Source organism: Aquarana catesbeiana, linkage group LG01 (genome assembly GCF_042186555.1).
Source record: "Aquarana catesbeiana isolate 2022-GZ linkage group LG01, ASM4218655v1, whole genome shotgun sequence".
NCBI lineage: Eukaryota > Metazoa > Chordata > Amphibia > Anura > Ranidae > Aquarana > Aquarana catesbeiana.
The window spans coordinates 187,232,217-187,246,343 of NC_133324.1; the positions used below are offsets into that span (position 1 = coordinate 187,232,217).

General features: G+C 47.5%; 2 protein-coding genes across 3 annotated transcripts in view; one reads left to right on the forward strand and one right to left on the reverse strand.

Moving 5' to 3' along the window:
- The window catches only part of TMEM232 (transmembrane protein 232), a 384,711-nt gene extending 375,950 nt beyond the window's left edge, over nucleotides 1-8,761 (reverse strand). For both annotated transcript variants that reach the window (XM_073624604.1, XM_073624605.1), the window contains exon 1: nucleotides 8,624-8,761. The gene's annotated coding sequence lies outside the window, so the exon portion shown is untranslated. The remainder of the gene's footprint in view (nucleotides 1-8,623) is intronic.
- Nucleotides 8,762-8,812: 51 nt separating this feature from the next.
- The window catches only part of SLC25A46 (solute carrier family 25 member 46), a 97,099-nt gene continuing 91,784 nt past the window's right edge, over nucleotides 8,813-14,127 (forward strand). Inside the window, exon 1 of the mRNA XM_073624606.1 lies at nucleotides 8,813-9,251. Coding sequence (XP_073480707.1) covers nucleotides 8,978-9,251 — 274 coding nt within the window. The 5' untranslated portion in view covers nucleotides 8,813-8,977. The remainder of the gene's footprint in view (nucleotides 9,252-14,127) is intronic.

The following is a 14,127-nucleotide window of genomic DNA, read 5'->3' on the forward strand; positions in this document are numbered from 1 at the left end:
GAGGGGACGGGCTCTATGGACCTGGGAAGGCGGCGATCAGTGCCGAGGGGCCATTGCTTCTCCTCACGGCCAAACAGGAAGTGGGTCCGAAGACCCAATTGGCCAGGAGTTCTAAGACTCCCTGGCCAATCGGGTCTCAGGACCCACTTCCTGATTGGTCGGGAGGAGAAGCAGGAAGACATTAACAAATATTAATTCTCGCTAATGTCGCACAACTGGGTGCATACTTGCCACCAGTCCCGATTTTCCCGGGACAATCCCGATTTTGGGACCCTCATCCCAATCGGAGCTCGTCCTGATTAATTTCCCGGGATTTTGCCTTTGTCCCGGGAAAATCGGGAATGTTTTAAGAAAAAACGTCCAGCGGGCTACAAAAAGATGGCCGCCGCCATCGTCACGAGGATTATTTCCCCTTGTGTTCAGTGGAGAGGGGAGGGGCAGCCAATCAGCTTCTCCCCTCTCCACTGAACACACACACGAGAAAGCCGGGAACTGCCGGGAACTGTAGCTGTCGCACTGCTGGGGGACACAGACCACTCTGTAAGGAGGGCTCAGCTGCTGCTGCCAGGGACACTGAAGTAAGGCGGGCTCTGTTGCTTTGGGGCACAGGTGGCTCTGTAAGGAGGGCTCCGCTGCTGCTGGGGACACTGAAGTAAGGAGGGCTCTGTTGCTTGGTGACACAGATCGCTCTGTAAGGAGGGCTCCGCTGCTGCCAGCTGCTGGGGACACTAAAGTAAGGAGGTCTCTGTTGCTGGGGGACACAGAACTGTAAGGAGGGCTCCACTGCTGGGGGACACCAAATGTAAAAGAGGGCTCCGCTGCTGGGGGACACCAAATGTAAAGGAGGGCTCCGCTGCTGGGGGACACCAAATGTAAAGGAGGGCTCCGCTGCTGGGGAACCATATGTAAGGAGGGGCTGCACTGCCAGGGACACAGATCTGTAAGGAGGGCCTCTGCATCTGGGGGCACCTGATGTAAGGACGGACTCTGCTGGGGGCACCTGATGTAAGGGTGGACTCTGCTGGGGGCACCTGATGTAAGGATGGACTCTGTTGGGGGCACCTGATGTAAGGACAGACTCTGCTGGGGCCACCTGATGCACGTTTGCAGAGGATGTTAAACAAGCGTGTGGCTGCGGAGTATGGTTTGGAATTCCCCTATGTGCCCCAGGACATAATGCAAGTGATTGAACTTAATCGGGAACTTTGGTACAATGAAGCTGTTTGGGACTATTTGTCTGTGCCTAAGCCTTTCCGAAAGACTGGATGTTCTGTTAAAATGGATGAACGTTTTAGTGGATGTTTTATGCACTGGAACTTCGGTCGGCACATCTATGCTGACAAAGTGGTCATCTGCAGGCCCGGAAAAGATGACGTTGTCTATTTCATTACCACAGTAGATAAACTGGGAAAAACACTGACCTTGCCAGATCCCCGGTTTTATTGGTGATTATGGATAAAAGAACTTTGAAGTTAGATAGATAGTTAGGATCATTATAAAGATATCTTCATGGTCAAGATCTGGATATTTTGTTCAGTGTTTTAAATCCAAGGACTTCTTTTTTGCTAGCCGGATTCCCTTCATTTGAAGAAATTATTATACAGGGGTGGACTCCTTAAGATTTTTTTTGATAATAGGTAAAAGGAAGAGAGGCTCATTTAAAAAAAAAAAAAAATGAGGCTTTGCTCCTGAAGTTGTACAGTATATATGTGTGTGTTTAATATTTTTTCCTTTTCAGGAACTATTGGATCTCCTATCAAGCTGGGAGGCTTTTCAGCTAGATAGATAGTGAGGTCATGTACAGTCATAGGATGGTTTTGTTTACGGACGTGAACATAATGTTTTGTAGATGTAAGTCTTATAATGTCTTTCCACTGTCCTTCTTTCTTCTTTGTCTATCCAAGTTATTAAAAGCTCAAATACCTACTCCCAGGCTTGGGAGTTATTATCATTGTTTTTGGACAGACCTTGGGGACAACGTCTACTGTAGTGGTGGGAGTATGTAGCGCTGGTAAATTTATGATCTACCATCTGATAGGTAAATTTAGTAAATTGCTCGTTAAGGAAAGTTAGATTTGCCTCTGTTCCAGCTTGGCTGCTGTTGCGTGTGTTTCCATACTGAGCCGGTGGGTGTCGTTACTATTGGCTAGTGCTGGAAAGGCAACGTGTCAAAGCGTATGGGTGCTCTTCTGTCCCGGAGACAACTTGGTGGAGGTGGTCCTCCGAGTTGCATTCTGGGAGAGGGTATTTATGGGACAGACGCCATGTTTTAGGGTCGTTTTACAGCCACCTGCTGGCCCTCCGGGCCAACAGGTATGCGTTAGAGTGCTACCTCATGGTCCTCCGTTCCGGAGGCCCGTGCCGCTGCGGCGCGTGGGTGGGCCTAGAAGCTTGTCTGGGGCTTACCACAGCAGCCGAGGAATGGTCCTGAGCTGTCTATCCAGAGTGAAGAAGCTGGACAACCGGGGAGATCCCAGGGGAGGACCCGTCATGGAAGGATCATGCAGAGTGGGGCCTGGAGAGGGGCCTGGTGACTCGGTTGAAGGACATATCCTAAAGTAACTTTACAGCATAGTGTTGCCGGTTTTGGCTTAAAGGTTCAAGCACTGTGTCTGACATTCACCGCAAAACCAATACATCCAGTGGCAGAGGATCGTACGGGTTCATCCCAAGCAAGTCTGTGGCAGAGACTTTTGTTCGTGCTACGTACTGGCTGCTAGGCAAGTGAGAGAGGCCTATCCAGGTGAGCAAGGAGTGTGTCCCACGAGGGGACCGCATTCTACTGCAATATTCAACTCTAAGGGACATTTGTCAAGAATACTACAGAAAGGTATTTGAGCTTCCCTGCAGTTTCCCTTCTGCCTCTTTCCTGCTACTTCCTTCATTAATTGTTCAATAAAGCATTGAAAACGTACTCAAGTGTTGGTGCTTATATCGTCCGGAGGTAAACTCAACGGAACAACGGTAACCCTAGACCCGGTGTCGGTGAAATAGAGGGAAGGAGAGTGAAGGTAACAAGCCCGCTTAAATCAGCAGCTCCACCGAGAGTTAGTGCTACATGTATATCACTAGATGGATCACCAGCAGAGAGAAGGAGGTCCAGATTCCCCTATATAGATTTTTATATCACTAGAGGAATAACCAGCAGAGAGAAGGAGGTACTGATCCCTCCATATAGATCTTTATATCACTAGAGGGATCACCAGCAGAGAGAAGGAGGTCCCGATCCTTCTATATAGATCTTTATATCACTAGAGGAATCACCAGCAGAGAGAAGGAGGTACTGATCCCTCTATATAGATCTTTATATCACTAGAGGGATCACCAGCAGAGAAAAGGAGGTACTGATCCCTCTATATAGATCTTTATATCACTAGAGGGGTCACCAACAGAGAGAAGGAGGTCCTGATTCCTCTATACAGATCTTTATATTACTGAAAGGATCACCAGCTGGGTAGTAGCACCGCTAACACCCCACCACTTACACTGATCTGCATCTCCCGCGACTGTCTCTCAGTCTCACACAGCCGAGCAGACCAAAGCCACCTCCCCCTCCTCTCTGTTTACATCTACACAGGAGGAGGGACACCGCTGTGCATGTCCCATGCTAATATGAGGTCTGTATAGTATGATGTAGATGGACAGAGGAGGGGGGCGGTGATCAGGAAGGTAGGCAAGTTACAAAAAAAAGATGGAGTGATGGAGTGGGGTTTAAGAGGACATGTACTGAGGGGGCACTATGGGAGGGGAGATAAAGATCCTATGCTAAAAGTGCCACAAGAGCACAAGCCCTCTCCCCTCCCAAAGTGCCCCCCTCAGCACATATCTGCACCCCCCCCCCACCTCCCTTCTAGCACAAGTGGAGAGGGAGGTCTGCATTGATGGGGGAGGGGGTCTGTACTGAGGGAGAGGGGTCTGTACTGATGAGAGGGATCTATACTAAGGGAGGTGGGTCTGTACTGATGAGAGGGGTCTATACTGATGGAGGGGGGTCTATACTGATGAGAGGGGTCTGTACTGAGGGAGGGGGGTCTATACTGAAGGGAGGGGGACTGTAGTTAGTGGAGGGGGCTCTGTACTGAGGGAGGGGGGTCTGTAGTTGGTGGAGGGGGGGGTGACACCGTGTTTTTTCACGCCGGGTGACACCAACCCTAGTGACGCCACTGACCAGAGGGAAAAAGGAAGTCCTGATCCCCCTATATAAATCTTTATATTACTAGAGGGGTCACCAGCAGGAGAAGGAGGTCCTGATTCCCCTATAAAGATCTGTATATCACTAGAGGGATCACCAGAAGGTAAAAGGAAGTCCTGATTCCCCTATATAGATCCTTATATCACTAGAGGGATCACCAGCAGGGGGAATGAAGTCCCGATTCCTCTATACAGATCTTTAGTTTAGAATACTGTGTCCACTTCCAGCCAAAACTGAAAAATACCTTCCGTCTGGAGCATAGGCGTGCACACAGGCTGTGCAGTGCAAATTCCCCCTGCCTGACACCAATCTCTGCCCTACTTACAACGTCCTCTGCCCTACTGACAAAGTCCACTGCACTACTGACACCATCCATTGTCCTACTGACACCATCCACTGCTCTACTAACACTATCCATCTTTTAATTCATTTTAAAGTGTTTATGTTTACATTTATTTATAAGAGTTTGCGTGTGTATGTGTGTGTGTATATATATATATATTATATATATTTATAAATATATATACGCACACAGGGCTGGCCCTACCATGGGACCCAGTGGGCCCATGATCCCAGGCGGCATTTTAAGAGGGACGGCAGCCATCCTGGCTGTCTCCCGAGATCTGCCTGTGGGATTGCTGCGAAAGGCTGCATCTAATGAGTGTGCAGTCCGTGCTGCCTGTGAGACAGTTTCAGACTGAGCCGATCTTGATGCTTGCCAGAGCCCTTAGTGTGAAACTGACATGTAATATAACTGAATGCAGAGAGAGACCAGATGTCAAAATTGAGCGTTGATGTTGGGGGTGGGTGGGACCCGGGTGGGACCCAGGGGTGGGTGGGACCCAGCAGCTATCAAACACCAGCCAATGGGATAGGGTCTCGGCGGGCCGCTAAGTGTATGTGGCCCTGCCCCCTTTCTTAAGCAGCCGAATCATTTGCTGGTGTTTGATAGCTGCTGGGTCCCGCCCACCCCGACATCAACGCTGAATTTTGACAGCTGGTCTCTCTGTGCACTGCCTATGCTGACACTGAATTCCATGTTACACCATGAAGTCAGGACAGACAGGGCAGAGACTTGGGCGCTGCAATCTTGAACATGGAGAGGAAGCAGAGAAACACACTTGTTACAGTGTTTGTGACAGTCTAGATGTGGAATCCAGGCAGAGATGTAATGAGGAGGGCAGACAGACGATTGTCAGTCTGCTAGTTCGCAGTCCCGTCTGAATGTGCTCTGTTTTGTTGAGTGCTTGTGCAATCAGACACCTTGAGGCTGCAAACATCTGCGAATCTCTGAAGCAACCATACCTTCTAATCGGCTGCAGTTCCTGACCATCTGATTACACAAAACGAGGGGGCTGCTTCTCGTTCACAGGGTCTGCCCAGCCCCTTGTACCTGGCTGAAGTGCACTGATATGGTTGCTGGCTTTAGTAAAAGTTAGGCTGCCAGAGCAGGAGCTCCTTCTACACAGTTAGTAAGGTTGAATAAAGACACCAGTCCATCCAGTTCAACCTGAGTGAGTGTGGGTGCATGTCTACAAATGCCCCTATCCCTGTACACTGTCTCATTAAGATGCTCATCTATTATATTATTATTTAATACCCATATAGTACCATCAATGTACGCAGCACTCCACACATACATCAGTCCCTACCCTCAAGGAGCCTACAATCCAAGCTCCCCAACTCACATTCATATACTAGGGCCAATTTTGTACAGAAGCCAACTAACCTACCAGCATGTCTTTGGAGTGTGGGAGGAAACCGGAGTACCCAGAGGAAACCCACACAGGCACAGGGAGAACATGCAAACTCCAGGCAGGTAGTGTCATGGTCAGGATTCGAACCAGCGACCCTTTTTACTACTAGGCGAGAGTGCTAACCAGTACACCACTGTGCCACCCTACATTTTCTTTTTTTTTTTTTATTATGTCCCTATGCCCACCATGGTCCCTAATGGAAGATCTGTACTGAGATGGGGCTGGAAGGGTGATTTGTGCTGAGGGGAGAACTGTACTGAGTGGGGATTTGGGGGGGGAATCTTCATGGCAGAATATGACCTTGTATTTGTACTGATAGGAAGGGGTTTGGTTGTCCTCAGCGTTCCCATGCGGTGCGATTTTGGAGCCCATGAATTTTGAATGGGCTTTAATTCACACCAGAACACAGAAAAAAATGGTGCCTGCACTACTTTTTGGTTGTGTATTTGCAATCTGCTTTACAGGTGGCGTTAACAAAATGGCACCCACAGCAGATCACAAGGGTAGTGCTTTCCAGCAGAATCAAAAATGTTCACAGAAGAATAAATACAATTCTAAAAAAATAAAAAATTTAAAATTCTAAAACATAATTAACAAAAAAATGAAGGCCCCGTTCACATGTGCTTTGCTATTTGAAGAGCTGTCAGCATTTGGATTGCTCTTCAGAGAGCTTTTAACAGGTGGTGAGAAGGCATATTGCCTCCTCACTGCCTGTTTTAGCCTCGCACTGGCACGCTGCAATCATGTGCTTTGCATGCAGTTGCAGGACACTTGCATAGCAGCACTATTCACTTGACTTTTTCGACAGGGGTATCATTTCTGCTATGGCTGTAGTTGTGGTGTAGTCGTGGTGGCATGTGTATAACCCTAGCCACTGCCTCCAATGCTAAAGGGGGTAGCAGTTTGGCAGGCAGTAAAAACACTGCTCAACCATGGGTTTTTACCACCCCCAAACTCATGTGGCTAAGGACTCATTCATCCATGCATTCCGGTCTTGTGAATAAGTAAATTGTTCACACAGCTGGAGCTGCCTGTTAATGATGCAGTGGTTGTATGAGCACAGCCACAGGTCCAAATATGACAGGCGTGCATTTGTAGGGGGCTGGTCCTGAATGCACACTTTGTTTGGGGCCGTACACCTGCACTCACAAACCTGTCACCCATAGTGTAACATATGCTGCCTGCAAACAGCTCCAGGTGGCTTCTGCCACATAAATAAACCACTGATTCACATTGTACAGGCCACAATACCCTTTGTGAATGAGCCCCAATACCTCATTCACACATAAAGCTTTATTTCTCAATACACTTTCTTAGCTTCTAGATTTAGTAGGAATTATGTTGTGTTTGTGTCAGGTAGATTGTACGGGGCTCCGTGATTTCTAACAGTAGCCCTGATTACATGACAGTGTCACACACAGATTCACTAAGGGTCAGTATCGGCTCAGTGTGAAACTCCCTCTCCGCTGTCAGTGCCACCTGCCAGTGCCAATCAGTGTTTCCAATCAGTGCCACCTGTCAGCGCTTCCAATCAGTGCCACCTGTCAGTGCCAATAAGTGCTAGTCAGTGTTTCCAATCAGTGCCACCTACCAGTGCCAATCAGTGCCACCAATCAGTGCCAGTGCTTCCAATCAGTGCCGCCTATCAGTGCCCATCAGTGCTGCCAATCAATGCCCATGAGTGCCACATATCAGCGCCCATCATTGCTGACTATCAGTGCTGCCTATCAGTGCCCATCAGTGCTGCCAATTAGTGCCCATCAGCGCTGCCAATCAGTGCCGCTAAATGCTGCCAGTCAGTGCTGCCTATTAGTGCCATTGGTGCTGCCAATCGGGGCCCATCAGTGCCGCCTGTCAGTGCCAATCATTGCTGCCTGTCAGTGTTGCCAATCAGTGCCAATCTGAGTGCAGGGATGGGGCGATGAACTCAGCAGCCAGGCACATTGTCCATGGGGGGCACAACTGAAATGTGTTGATGTTTATTAATTCCACATGCCGATTTTTAGTATAATCACCACACTACTATTTACAATAAACTACTGGAGGTAAAAGGCTTGCCGCTAAGCACTGTTATGTGTTCCCACACCACAAAAAAAAAAAAAGTGCAGCGCTAACTTACTGATCAATAATGGTGGAATCCTCGAATGTATAGAAATCTCAATAGGCTTCAATATTACCACAATATCGGTCTCTGATACGCAACTTCACATATAGTACACATCAGACTGAAATTAAGACATACTGTATAAAATGAAACTTAGCAGGGATGGTGGAAACCCCTCCTATAGATATTGGCTATAAAAATAATGTCTTCATCAGTTTAGGCCAAGATGTATTCTGCTACATATTTTTGCATAGAAAAAAAAAATCGCAATAAGCGCATATTGATTGGTTTGCGTAAAAGTTACAGCATCTACAAAATAGGGAATAGATTTCTGGCATTTTTAATCAGATTTTCTGATAAATGTAATTTTAGTTATGATATAAAATAATGAATGTGGGGGGCTTTTGATGGGCGTGTTTTTTTTTTTTGGGGGGGGCTCATTTCATTCTTGGGTCGGCTCTACACATGAGCTTTAGGGGTGCACACCTATAGATTTTGCATGTAGTATCCCCCCATACTCTCCTGTCCCCTCTCACAGTATGATTGGGTATACAGACTCCTCCACTGTACCTGTTGCTGGGATGGGCCGCCCTCTGAACACACACGTGGTTGCCAAGGACGCGCAGAAACTCCCTTCGCTACATGATCCCGCCTTCCTCCAGTCCATCCTATTACAGGCCGACTTTCACTACACCCACCCACCTGAGTGATAAACACAGCGTCCCATCAGAGCAAAGCGGGAACGCCCACCTCTCGCTATTCTATTGGCCGCATATTGGGACTTGGTATCCCGACATGCTTTGCCATCACGTGACCTGAACCCTGACAGGCCTCCTTCTTCCTAGTAGGCAGTGGCGGTATTGATGTGACCGTGCAGCTAAACATTTGCCGCGGTAACCCGGGCTGCATATTTCTATCGGCAGCATGCAGCCCCGTCGGCCTGAAGGCTTTGATGGCCTAGGCTACCGGGGATCTGCCTGGGGGCGGGGAGACGAAGGGCCGCCACCACCGTACCAGCACGGCTTCCCAGCAAGGTCATTCAGCTCTTCCGGGGATCTCTCACAGCACTGGGTCACCACCCCGCCCGACATCCCGGGGAGCCGTAACCTGCACCGGGGGGAGAAGACTCCGCTCTATGGAGGAGATGGCAGCCAACCACCGCCCGGCCTGGGGGAGGAGAACAGCGCCTCCAGCGGGGGTGAGAGGGCACTGCTAGTATACAGGACCAATCATATGGACAGGGAGAGGGCACTGCCAGGATACAGGACCAGTCATATGGACAGGGAGAGGGCACTGCCAGGATACAGGACCAGTCATATGGACAGGGGAGAGAGTGCACTGTTAGGATACAGGACCAATCATATGGACAGTGGGAGGGCACTGCCAGGATTCAGGACCAGTAATATGGACAGGGAGAGGGCACTGCTAGGATACAGGACCAGTCAAAGTGTCAGGGGGGAGGGCACTGCCAGGTTACAGGACCAATCATATGGACAGGGGGGAGGGCACTGCCAGGTTACAGGACCAATCATATGGACAGGGGGGAGGGCACTGCCAGGTTACAGGACCAATCATATGGACAGGGAGAGGGCACTGCCGGGATACAGGACCAATCATATGGACAGGGAGAGGGCACTGCTAGGATACAGGACCAGTCATATGGACAGGGAGAGGGCACTGCTAGGATACAGGACCAGTCATATGGACAGGGGGGAGGGCACTGCCAGAATACAGGACCAATCATATGGACAGGGAGAGGGCACTGCTAGGATACAGGACCAATCATATGGACAGGGGGGAGAGGGCACTGCCAGGATACAGGACCAGTCATATGGACAGGGAGAGGGCACTGCCAGGATACAGGACCAATCATATGGACAGGGAGCGGGCACTGCTAAGATACAGGACTAATCATATGGACAGGGGGAGGGCACTGCCAGGATTCAGGACCAGTCATATGGACAGGGAGAGGGCACTGCTAGGATACAGGACCAGTCATATGGACAGGGAGAGGGCACTGCTAAGATACAGGACCAATCATATGGACAGGGAGAGGGCACTGCCAGGATACGGGACCAATCATATGGACAGGGAGCGGGCACTGCCAGGATACAGGACCAGTCATATGGAGGGGAGAGAGCACTGCCAGGATACAGGACCAGTCATATGGAAGGGAGAGAGCACTGCCAGGATTTAGGACCAGTCATTTGGACAGGGGGAGGGCACTGCCAGGCTACAGGAGCAGTCATATGGATAGGGGAGAGAGGTCACTGCCAGCATACGGGGGCAGTTATATACACACACGAGAGGGCACTTTCTGGGAGGGATAGCCAACTACAAGGACAGGGTCAAGAGAGCACTGACATGGAAACCGGACCAGTCATATGAACAGTGGAGAGGACACTGACCGGTTGAAATCGTTCACACAGTTATGCCGGCCATACAGGGTTCTAATTCCGTAAGAATTATCTTTCGAAGATCGTATGAAAGAATTTTCGTACGAATTTCGCACCATTAGTGGGCTGCAACAAAGGCCAATTTTCGTGCGGCAATCAAATTTGAGGAATCGGATATGTTGGAAATTTTTAGAAAAACAAACGATTTTCTAATCAATGATGGGAGAATCGTAGGAGAAATGTAATAAGAAAAGAAAATTTACGGAGAGAAAAGAAGATTCCCGCCCACGAAAATTATTTTCTGTAGCAACATGCGGTGAAATTGAAGGCTTGGTCGGCCGAATTTCAAAAATCAACAGTGGCCTCATCGGATCACAAAAAAAACGAACGTTCTGATTTTGAAATTTAAAATTTGTTCAAAATTCGACCGTGTATGGCCTGCATTAGAAGTGCACTTCCAGTCGACATAAAGGTTATCTCTAATGGGCAAAGAGGGCATGGCCAGGGAGAAAGGACCATTTACTCACATATAGAGATCAGTGCCAGGAAGACATTGACAGTCACTTGCATGCTCTGGGGAGAGAGTTATGCCAGGGGAACCTGACCCTTTACTCACTTAGAGGGTATTGCCAAGGAGATGTGGTTTTTTCCTTTTGTGAGTATGGGAGAATGTGTTGACATTTAATCATATAATTCAATCCCACTGTCAGTGTGAAGCTGGGCTAAAGCAAGAACTTTCACTTAAAAAGGAATGGAGGGCACAACCAGGAAGCCTGATTCATTCAGTTTAGACGACTGGGAATAAACTGTCTGGAAGCCTCATGTTTTTTTAAAGACTGAAGAGAAAGCATTACCAGGGAGTTGGTATTAGAAGTGCTATTTACTTAAAGTGTATCCACAGCCTATATATATATATATATATATACATACACATACACACAAAATAATATATTATATAACTCTGATAGACTAAGCTTTTTGCTTTTTCTAGTTGGCAAGTTTTCCCTTTACTTTCTGTCCTGGAGACACTACAGTAAGTAAGGTGAAAATCCCTTTTGAGATCGCTGTCACCAGAATGGGTATCTCTATAGGGATACTATTGCAGACACACTGCAATAAATACTTATCAGGAGTGCTGACTATTCTGCAGTCTTCCGAAAAACACGATATTAATCTCTTCCCACATGGCCACTGCACATCCTCCCAGATCTACACCCTGTGTGCCTCTGGGGGCCTCACTGATCCAAGTACCGAGTGGTGGTGGTCTTCCCTGGAACCATGTGATCACTGTGACCAATCACAGCGATAACATGGCTGCCATTCATACATCCATTGAGAACTCCTGTGATCTCTGATTGTTCACAGTAATTACATGGTACTGAGCCAAGCACTACCTCTCTGTACCACGTGATAGTTGTAGCCATTCACAGCTATCAGTAGTTTTCAATGGCTGCAGGAATGCAGCTGAGAACCATCAAAAATGATTGCTTTTATGGCAACGATGGCTGTAGAAACAATCATCGTGAAAAAAAATCCCAATCACTTCCCTAGAGCAGTGTTTCCCAACTCCAGTCCCCAAGGTGGCCCAACAGGTCATGTTTTCAGGATTTCCCTCAAATGAAACGCTGTGGTATTTACTAAGGCAGTGAAACTGATCCATTAACCTGTGCAAAATAATGAAAAGTCTGAAAACATGACCTGTTGGGGGCGCCTTGAGGACTGGAGTTGAGAAACATTGCACTAGAGTAGTGCAGCGGCACTATGGTAAAACTGCACTGGTTCCAGAATGTAAATAAACAAAAAAAAAATTCTACATACTGTCTCCAGAGCAAGTATATTGTACCACTGTGGCAGTAATCATTTACAATGGTTGGCTGCTCTGATATCACTGTATGTCAGTACTGCCAGCCGTTATCTCTGATCCCCACCACAGTACAATGTCATCAGACCAGTGCTGCCAGTCAGTATCCCTAACCACCGCTGCACCAATCATTGTCCCCATTTACTGCCACGCCAGTGATATTGGCCCTGATCACCGCCACGCCAGTGATATTGGCCCTGATCACCGCCACGCCAGTGATATTGGCCCTGATCACCACCACACCAATTAGTGTCTCTGATCATCAACACATCAGTAATATTATCCATGATCATTGCTACACCAGTAATATTGTCCCTGATCACGGCCATACCAGTCAGTGTCATGACACCAGTGTCCCTCATTGTCCCCACACCAGTCCCAGGTCTTCACCTGACCAGTGTAAGTCAGCAGCAGTGTTCCTGATTTCTGCCACAAGTCTTCAGAAGACTCACCATACATCTTAAATACCTTGGGCGTTTGCTTTCCAAAATGTGGTTATTTTGTGGGTGTTTCCACTGTTTCTCCAGGGCCTCCAAATATGTGATAGGTAGTTGGGAAATTAGATGTGTAATTTATTCCCCTAGAACACTTGAAGGTCTCCTTAGATTTTGGGCCCCTCTTTGTGGCTAGGCTGTGAAAAGGTCCCACATGTAGTATCACCATACACGGGAGGGGGTAACAGAATGTGTTTTGTCATGTAATTCTAAGTCTGCCACTGATGTGTGTTAGAAATATCTTATTAATTGACAACTTTCAAAACAAATGTCATATTATTTCCTGAATCTTCCACAAACTTGGCAAAAATTTATTTTCAAAAGACTCGTTATGCCTTTAACCACTTCAGCTCTGGAAGATTTCACCCCCTTCCTGACCAGAGCACTTTTTACAATTTGGCACTGCATCGCTTTAACTGACAATTGCGCGGTCATGCAATGCTGTACCCAAACCAAATTTGCGTCCTTTTTTTCCCACAAATGGAGCTTTCTTTTGGTGGTATTTGATCACCATTGCGGTTTTTATTTTTTTGCGCTATAAACAAAAAAAGAGCGATGATTTTGAAAAAAAAAAAAAAAATTGTATGTTTTGCTATAATAAATATTCCCCAAATTTGAAAAAAAAAACAAATTTCTTCATCAGTTTAGGCCCATATTTATTCTTCTACATACTCTTGGTTAAAAAAAAAAAATGGCAATAAGCGTATATTGATTGGTTTGCGCAAAAGTTATAGCGTCTACAAACTATGGGTAAGATTTATGGCGTTTATTTTTTTTTTTCTAGTGATAGCGGTGATCTGCAGTATTGCAGCGGATAGATCGGACACTTTTGACACATTTTTGGAACCATTGACATAGAGCGATCAGTGCTATAAATATGCACTGATTACTGTATAAATGTCACTGACTTGGAAGGGGTTAAAACTAGGGGACGATCAATGGGTTAACTGTGTTCCCTTGTTTTGTGTTTCTAACTGTGTGGGGATGGGACTAACTAGGAGAGATGACAGATCGTTTTTCCTACTTTGTAGGAACTCACGATCTGTCTCCCCTCCTCTGACAGCACAGGGATTTGTGTGTTTACACACACAAATCCCTGTACTGGCTCTCATGTACGCGATCGCGCCCGCCGGCCATGAGCATCGGGTCCCTCGCTGTGCAGTGGGCACGCGCCTCCAGCAGTGCTCGCGTGGCCTTCCTGGGCAAAGATATATATATTTGGATTTCAACCAGGAGAGCCATTCTGCCACAGTATATCTGCGTGAGCCGGTTGGGAACCAGTTAAGAAAATACTTCGGAGTGTTTGACTGGTACAGGGATACT